The sequence below is a fragment of the Ischnura elegans genome, chromosome X, assembly GCF_921293095.1.
Source record: "Ischnura elegans chromosome X, ioIscEleg1.1, whole genome shotgun sequence".
Classification (NCBI taxonomy): Eukaryota; Metazoa; Arthropoda; class Insecta; order Odonata; family Coenagrionidae; genus Ischnura; species Ischnura elegans.
The window spans coordinates 57,505,481-57,514,864 of NC_060259.1; the positions used below are offsets into that span (position 1 = coordinate 57,505,481).

Consider the following 9,384-nt stretch of genomic DNA (forward strand, 5'->3'; position numbering starts at 1 on the left):
CTCTTGCTGATTGTTTTTATTCTTGAAAGTTAGGTTTGCCCACTTTTTCGTATTGAAAGGAAGATTTCGGACTTAGCTTGGTGTAACAATATTATTATACTGTAAGGAAATTAAACTTTGTAACGGTTAGCATCAAATATATTTTCACCGATGCAGGTTTTTTAAATCAGTTATTTAGCCCTTATTATCACTTTGGCTAGAATGAATAACCGAGCTCCTTATATTCCATGCGCATGTGGTGGCGTACTTACTGTTAGTAGGTTGGGGAGAAGTCGCAATAGGGAGATGGAAGAATGCCTTGGTCGGAAGAGGGGGTGGGTGATATTAATGGGTCTGTCGCGTGCGACCGATATGCGCTATTGAGATCTTTTCTATGATCGACTGATGAACAGTATTACTTTGATGAACGACTCAATCTTACGTGATAGACATCGGTCGCGAATGACATCGGTCGCGAATGATATCGGTCGTGATGCACAGAGGTAGTGACCCACATAGGTAGTTACCGAAATCGGTTCTGACCGTCAACGGTTGTGATCGACATTAGTAGTGACCCAAGATCGACCATTCGCGATTGACTCACGCAAGTTAATGGTGAACGGTGATCAAGCTGAAACGACCGTCTTGGCACATCACTGGTGGATAAACAAGTGGGAGCTATTGGGTCATGGAATCGAGGGGGGCAGGAAAGGAACGTGATCACAGAAAATATATCGCCGTTAAAAATTGAAGCCAACGCTTTGAGTGGTGTATTTTCAGAACATTCCAATAAGCTCCTAAATTAAAAATCCTTAGCCAAAGGAGAAAAAATGTTTATTTCAATTGCAAAAGAATCGTCAGCGTTTTGACTTGGAATGCTGATTCCGGCTGATTGACTCATCATTTGAGTTATCAAAGTGCAGTCGACTGTCTACTGGGCCTATGTTATTAGTCCTTCATGACAGAATTTTGCAATAATAAGCTTTCGACGAAAAATAGAATTTGAAGTGTTATTCAGACCGAAATCACCATGAAGATTTAACCGTCCTACGCATAGTTATCTCGGGTTGAATTTATTGAAACCGCTTTCATGACGAAATTTAGCGAATTCCAATTATGACATAATTTCATTACGTTTCTTTAAAAGTTAAAAAACGATTGTAACGACAAGAGAATGTTTACGCAGACTTTAATTACTACTTATTCTTGATTATCCTGAAAATTTTGGATTTCCAATCAGTGTTCATACTTAAAAATGAGTTCCAAAAAAGGTGCCGTCATAAAAATGGAATTATACGTCGGAGATAAATACTACTATTAAATGATTATTACCTGAATATTTATCAAGAATATTGGAGACGATTATGACTTCATACTTCTGTAAATCAGCTGTATGAATACATACGTATAATAGGTGTATTTTTACAGCTGTATTACATTTGTATTATTTCCTCATGTAAAAATACACGAATAATACATACGCATTACTGCTGTATGAATACATATATGTATGGATAAAAGAAAAATACTGGTGTATTAAGGAAGTGTGTGCTATCTGGGACGCCTCTGCCGGGGTTCCGACCGTGCAGTGCGTATATGCGTTTCCGGTTGCATACATTCGCGGTCAGGGGCGCCGCTAAGGCTGTGGGAGTTTAGATGCGACTATAATACCGGGGTGTTTGGGGGTATGGTATACCCACCAGGATAAGCGGTAGGTGCAAGATGAATAAATTGCGGAATTTTAAGATAAATGGTTGAAAATGGTGAGTTTTACGGCATTCTGAGGGATATGATATAAATCCTTACACTATTCTATTAGTAATATCAACACAATTAAGTAAAATGGATTGAATGTAAAAATTTCTCTGAGCTCTGGGGGGGGTTTAACCCCAAAACCCCCCCTCGCTGTGCCACTGTTCTCAGTGTAGCTACCCCTTTTCTCCGTGCTATCTTAGTTTTGAAGAGCTATGAATGAAGCAATTAAAAATCTTAGTTAACTCTTCCGTGACAGTGCCTGGAAAACTTACACGTACTACTGTAAGGGGTATCCATGGTATCCCATTTATAATTCATAAATTATATTTTGTATTTTAGTCTTTTCTGTTATTCAACAACATGGCTCTTTTTTTTAATTGATATAATATCTTGTTTTGAATAATTTATAGATACATTGTGGGCTGAATTTAGGTTTTTACATTGATTGTGTGCGAAATGGCAGGAATGTTTCATATTTTATCATTGTTACTGTACATTGACTATCACGCTATGAAAAAAACAAGTACAAAAGGTGTCATCATGTAGATTATCGGCATTATTGAAGTTATAAAATATTATAATTTATTGCATTCAACTGTTATCCCTTAACTCATTTAACAAGTTTTTTTTTTCTTCCGCCAACAGCTGTGCGGGGTAACTCGGTTACCCCACCCATAAAATTGAAATTTAAATGTAAAAAAATTATTCATTGCCTAAATAACGACAAAGTGGTTGAGCTCAAATACAAAAAAATATCAACGGGACAAAATAAAAAACGTATACTACATTAACATAATTTGGGGTAACTGAGTTACCCCGCACAGTTACAGAAGGGTTAGTTACCTAAAATTGTAATAACCTTTTACCAAATTAAGGTACTTTTTTCTCTTAATTGAATATTTAGTATTTTGTTGTAACTATAAGTATATTTTAACTCGGTTTCATACGGAGCACAGAAAATATTTCTAATATAAGATTTATCTTATTATTGAACAGGACTGTAAACTCAAAATTGGCTTCACCAACTACTTTTTTGGTGACTTTTGTCTTTTTTTGTGCTGAAGAATATCTAACAATACTTATGTTTCATGAGCTATTAAGCCTTTTGCATTGAATGGGCATACATATTAGATCGGTGCTGTGCATAGGCGGATCCAGGGAGGGGGCACGGTGACGGCCCCCCCCCAGACCCTCAAAAATATGCAAGATTTTTAATACGGTCCCATTATGATTGCGTTCCTTTTGTATTACGAGGTATCATTGTGCCCCACCCAGAACAAAATCCTGGATACAGCCTTGCTTGTGCCCCTCCCAGAAAAAATCCTGGATCCGCCCCTGGTGCTGTGAATATGCATGTCACTATGATGATATAATATTCGTCCATAGGATGAAAATTTCAAAATACTGGCTTAGATCAGAATTTTTGCACTTCCATGTAAACTTGTTAATGAATGTATAAAGGTTTCTCGCTAGTCATCAAATCTCTGCCTCTGGCTAGTAGAGTTATTTCTGAATAAATTTGTCTATAATTTTTGCTTCTTTGTAAAAAATTATCTTACTAGTGCCGAGTTTGTGGAATATCCTTTTATTTGTCTGTTTATCCATTTTGACAAGTAAGAGATTTGTCACAATATTCAGATTTCTTTTTCTAAAGATTTAGCACGTAGGTAGGTATTCCCATTTGATTTACATATCAACAGCAGATGTGATGATTGATCATTAATAGTTCTTAACCTTTGACTAGCAGCCAATATTAAGGGCATAAGAATATATTTTGGCTCAATGTTAACCCTGATTCTTGGTGAAATGTGGAAAAAATAAAGCTTAGCTGTTATGAAAATGTGATCAAATAATCATTTGAATTAAAATGCATAATTTTATTTTCAGTAACCTGATATTTCAAAATGCCGAGTCGGAGAGCATTTCGTTCGCATGCACGCCGTTTACTTCGAAGATTGGTTGACTTAACTATGGGCTTCCTGTTTGGCTTGGTGTATCGCAAGCCAGGGGCCATCGTCAACCCTATTGAAGATCTCCTGCTGTTGGATACAGCATCAACTTTGGCCCTCAAGATTAGGACAAAAAAGGTAATTAGATTTGTTTTGTTGTTCTCAATTTTTTTTACTTTGATGATAGTGAGGATGAAAACATTTGAATGAGGGGAACTGAAAATGTGTACCTCATATTTTTATTTTATAAATAGTTTTCTAATTGAATTTATAAGTGATTTGTCGTGAAACTGGTGAAATGGAAATATTCATGAAGTAAATGAATAACCTAAGTGCAGTTAATGTTCTATGAGCGGACTTATGGTAGTAAGGAGATTCCTGAATTTACAAATGATTTTTCATGTTAAAAATAACAAGTATTGTACTTATGTCAATAATGAATCTATATAAATATCTCTATTTAGCAAATGGTAAAGTAGGCAATTCTAGCTTCTAATGACTGATACCTACCAATATTATCAGTTTAATTTATTGGGGTGAATACAAATGCATTTACTAATTCAGTTATTTGAGTTTTAAGAAACATTACATGCTAATTTCATCCAACTATATTTATGCAAAAGTATCATTTTGATCTCCAATTATTTTTAAAGGCTTTAACCACTATATCTTCAATATTTTCAGATCAAGAGTGTTGAAGTCATTGAAAAATATATAGCTCGTATAAAAGATATAAACCCCTTGCTTAATTGTGTGGTTGATGAGAGGTTTGAGGAGGCCTTGGCTGAAGCGAGGGCAGTTGATAAACTGATTGAGTCAGGAACTAAGACTGAAGAAGAGTTGGCCCGGGAGACCCCATTCCTAGGAGTTCCTTTCACTACCAAAGACAGTATTCAGGTTAAAGGTACGTCATGCAGAAATTATTACTTGGATATTAAATAACTTCCTTAATAGATTTTAATGCAGAGCAATATATTCACCCGTGCATTCCTCTGGAACAGGTCTAAAATTTACAGCAGGACTGTATGTGAGACGTGACACAATTGGTGAAGAAGATGCAGCTGCCGTAACAACCCTCAAAAGAGCTGGTGCTATTCCCTTAGCTCTAACTAATGTTTCTGAACTTTGCATGTGGTGGGAAAGCCATAACACAGTCCATGGTAGGACAAACAATCCTTATGATGCTAATCGGATTGTTGGAGGATCATCAGGTGGTGAGGTATGCATATATTATCCTAATCTGAACTAGTCATTTCTTTTAAATTTTGCTCAGAAATCCACAATTAATAATCAAAGCAAAACTACAGAAATTTAACAGTAAAAGGTACTTTTGTCGCACTTTAATCAAGTGTTTTTAGCTACTGTTGCGATTTCTTCTCATTCTAAAGGGACATATTAGCATTACCATTCTCCCTCACTATCGGTATTTTCAACATGAGGGTCAATTAGATTGGTGAGGGTAAATCTAATACTTCCAATACTCAAAGCCTTTGCACTCATACTATGATGTCATGAAGTTAGAATGTGTTTATTTTAGGGCATTTAAGAATCCCAATAGCGGAGGATTGGAAATGGGGTTTCTTTGTTCATTGGCACCCCAAAATCAATGCATTCAGACTAACTCTGTAACATTATAGGTTGAATGCACAGGGTTTGTAATTGAGATTTTGGTAAAGCTCACCCCAGACTATGCCAAAGGCAGGTGAAATCTGTATTACTTACTCCACATTAACTTAATTGTCAAATAATCTCTGAAAGTTGTAACATTTAATGCTGTTAGAATTTAAGGTGGGGGTGTTTTCCCAGAGATTTGAACTTACGACCCTCCCGATCTATCACTGGAGTATCAGAATTATATAAAAACCATTGACTGCTAATGCATATCTCTAATTTATATGCATGTCCCAATTTTTCACCCTCTATAGGGTTGTTTGCAGGCAGCTGCTGGTTCTCCAATGGGAATTGGATCTGATATTGGGGGCTCCATAAGAATGCCTTGTTTTTTCAATGGAGTATTTGGCCATAAGCCTTCAAGAGGTGAGTTACAAGTAATTCTTCCTTTCCTTTAATAATCATACCTGGGTTATTTGGATGTTAATGGAAGTCTTCCTCTGTATATTATATTCAATCTGTTACACGTAATGAGAAATGAATGATGTTCACAAAAAGGGAATTTCCACTGTCATTATAGCCACAGGTAAATGGGCCTGTGGAATCCTGATAAATGTGAACAAATTTATTAAAAACAATTTACCGTTATGGGACAAAGCCTCTTGATTTCAATGAGGTGAATAATGATAAGAATAGAAGTTTGAGTTATGACATGCTGTACATAGGTCACTGGACATTCAATTCAATCACCTTATTTTAATTAGAATGAGTTGGTCAGGTGACAAGATATTAGCGTACTATGTTTAATATTTCTCCATTTTTTCCTTTTATACAGGTCTAGTTTCAAATGCTGGAGAGTATCCTATAGCTTCGAAAGACCATGATTTGTTTTTGGGGACTGGTCCAATGTGCCGTTTCGCATCTGATCTCACACCAATGTTGAGGGTTCTATGTGATAAAAATGCTCACAGGGTGCCGTTTGATGAAAAGGTATTCCATTTATTGAAGGTTGATACAAATTTTACTATATAAATAACCCACTGTGTTGCAAATCTTTCTTAGGTGGACATTAAAGCGCTTAAGTTTTACTACATGGAAGACGATGGAGGATCAGCTCTAGTGAGTGCAGTACATCCAGAAATAAAAGCAGTGATGCATAAAGTCTTAACCTACCTCAAAAAGGCACATGGAATCCAGCCACAAAGGGTTTGTATAATTTATTGGTTATTATAGGAGGTAACGAAAAATGCTACTTCCCAAGTAGATATTTGCATTTGAAATCACTCACTTCCACCTAATAAATCCTTCTTTACTAGTTACAACTCGATGGATCCAACCAGAATCCAACAAAAACTAGCTGGACTTAAAACCCTCCTCGCATTTCTGACATTTCTAAAACCAAAATTCAGTGTGCTAGACTAGATCTTTTTCTCATAGTGTTGGTTGTCTATTTTTAGGTTAATGTTACAAATATGAAGAGGTCAGCAGCCATTTGGTTTGCCAAAATGAATGTGAAGGGAGAGCCAGACTTCTGCCAGGAACTGGCCAACAGAAATGTAAGCTCCTAACGTGCATGGATTAAACTAAAAACTTAAATTGCTCTTCTTGTTTCAATCAAATAACTCTTTGTAACTCCAACTAGTGGTATGAATATGTTGAAATTTTTCCCTAATAATATTGAATATATGGATTTTATTGTGTTAGTTTTAGAGCCTAAAATCACTTTTCTCAATTTTCCTCTTTTGTTTATTTGAGGGCTTTTTTCCCTTGAGTGTATGCTAGAATAGTTTATCTGTGAATATAGTAACATAATAGCCTCTAATTTTTTATCCATTCCCCTTTTTTTAGGGTTCTATAAATGTTTACTGGGAGCTGATAAAGTGGGCACTTTGTCTATCAAAACACACATTCATTGCTCTAGCTACAGGTATATCTGAAAAGATGGGGGTACAAAGTGGCACCCCAGAGCATACAAGATTACTGGAAGTATGTGACCAAATGTATACTGAATTTAAGGTAAAGAAAAACCTTATTAGCATACTGCTTATTTACCGAAGTGCGTAAAAAGGATTTAAACTACAATTTTAATGAAAATTTTTCCATATAATTTCTCTTTTCATTTATAGGATATACTTGGAAATAATGGAATTTTCCTGTATCCTACCCATCCCACTGCTGCTCCCTACCACAACGAACCAGTATTTAAACCACTGAACTTCTCGTACACTGCTATCATCAATGTTTTAGGTTTTCCTGCGACTCACATTCCATTAGGGTTGAATGATAAAGGATTGCCCATTGGGATTCAGGTAAATAATTTTCATTAAGCCCTTAGCATGAAACTGATAGCATTTGACTCATCACATACCAATTGAAATTGAACAAACCATAATGATGTTTTCATTTGAGTAAAATAAAGTAATTGAATAATAATACAAGCTTAGATACTGTACACTTAGGAACTATCTTTGTATGTACTCAATTTGTGAAAACAAAACTTAGAAATTATAACATATTCATTTTTAAATTGAATGCATAGTCATTGAGTACATGTTTTTCTTTTCTTAGGCTGTTGGGGCAATGAATTGTGACCACCATTGTATAGCTGTGGCCTGTGAATTGGAAAGGGCATTTGGTGGCTGGGTACCTCCTGCTATATCTGTGTGATCACCGTTGTGCATTGCATTTTTTTTTGGTAACTCAAGGCTTTTGATATGTATTCTTATGTGCTAGATGTGTAAATAATATTTTGTGAGTATTAAACGTTGGCATTCATCACAGACATGTGCATTTTTGAAATGCAGTTGCCCTCGCTGGAAGTTAATAAAATGGCAGCAGCATATTTTGCTATTTAACATGTAATTTACACAGTATTATGTAATTTAATACCAATATTAAATGCAATGAATATTAATGAAGAGTCATTAATATTTGAGATAATTTTATAAAGAAATGGGCATTTTATATTGCTATTTGTGTAACTTATATTATCATGGCGTTCCCATGACTGTTACTATTTCTATGAACTCCTTTTGTACTGTTTAAATAAAAGTGTGATTTGATGATTAATATCAAGCAGTTTGTTTTGTGTTGCAAACGAAAGATATTGTTATGAAAACTTACCATGCGTACAGGTTAACAAGATGAGATGCTACTGAGTCAATTCCCATGAAATTAATTAGCTTAATTCAATGTAATTATTTTCTGGGGAAAGCTATTTCCCATGAACTCATCACATAGTTCTTCTCACTGTTCAAATGTAAACTCCAAGTTTCATTCATGATTTCCAGTCTAAGGCAGGCCTATCCTGTCTCTAAATATGTATGGCCAACCAGCTATCATTCCATTCATGGACGACATGATTCAAATTTTTAGATCCATCCTTGGCATTAGTCGATAGGTACTCTTTTTGAGCCAGCCAAAGAATTTTCACCACAAACCTATTCATTTTATCCATTAATGTCAGTTATCATTGGGAAAAATGGTGTACTCAAGAATTATTGAGTCCACTTAATTTCAAATAAATGTTGCAGCATGAGTTCCTTCTCATTAATTATTTTAGGGAATGATGAGAAGCCTGGGTAACAATCTAAAAAGTACTGAAGGCTGCAGAAATTCATGAGAATGAAACTTAACTTGCTCTACCCACCAGATGGAAGAGAAAACCCTTTTCGACCTTTCATATGGGACCCACTTTTAATTTCTGATGGAAATACACATTTAGTCTTCTCACTAACCATCTCATCACAGTAAGGGCGCTCAGGAGTCCACTTGCATCAGACCTGTAATTGTCACAGCAACAAATGTCAGACAAAAGCTTCAAAAGGATGCGGTAGGAGCTTGCAAATCCTAGGTTCAATAGCTGAGTCCCTTCACCACCTCATCCCTCTACCAACCCTGGCAATCTAGTTACATACAACATTGACTTGAAAAACTTGAGTTCCCCTAACAGTCTTCCACAGAAATGTTCATATCGCTTTAAGGCTGGTGTTCAAAATTTACCGCCATGGATATCATGGTGGTAGACACATGGACACCCGAGACTTGATGTCTGCTGGACATCATTCCAACTTCGAGATCCGCTGATATC

At 35.8% G+C, this 9,384-nt stretch overlaps 1 protein-coding gene across 3 annotated transcripts in view; it reads left to right on the forward strand.

Annotated features, from left to right (window-relative positions):
* The window catches only part of LOC124171914 (fatty-acid amide hydrolase 2), a 76,157-nt gene extending 67,794 nt beyond the window's left edge, over positions 1 to 8,363 (forward strand). For all 3 annotated transcript variants that reach the window (XM_046551327.1, XM_046551329.1, XM_046551328.1), the window contains exons 2-11: positions 3,622 to 3,821; positions 4,368 to 4,587; positions 4,685 to 4,902; positions 5,609 to 5,720; positions 6,130 to 6,284; positions 6,357 to 6,500; positions 6,752 to 6,850; positions 7,143 to 7,310; positions 7,421 to 7,603; positions 7,863 to 8,363. In XM_046551327.1, coding sequence (XP_046407283.1) covers positions 3,639 to 3,821; positions 4,368 to 4,587; positions 4,685 to 4,902; positions 5,609 to 5,720; positions 6,130 to 6,284; positions 6,357 to 6,500; positions 6,752 to 6,850; positions 7,143 to 7,310; positions 7,421 to 7,603; positions 7,863 to 7,961 — 1,581 coding nt within the window. In that variant the 5' untranslated portion in view covers positions 3,622 to 3,638 and the 3' untranslated portion in view covers positions 7,962 to 8,363. The remainder of the gene's footprint in view (positions 1 to 3,621; positions 3,822 to 4,367; positions 4,588 to 4,684; positions 4,903 to 5,608; positions 5,721 to 6,129; positions 6,285 to 6,356; positions 6,501 to 6,751; positions 6,851 to 7,142; positions 7,311 to 7,420; positions 7,604 to 7,862) is intronic.
* The last annotated feature ends 1,021 nt before the right edge of the window (positions 8,364 to 9,384 follow it).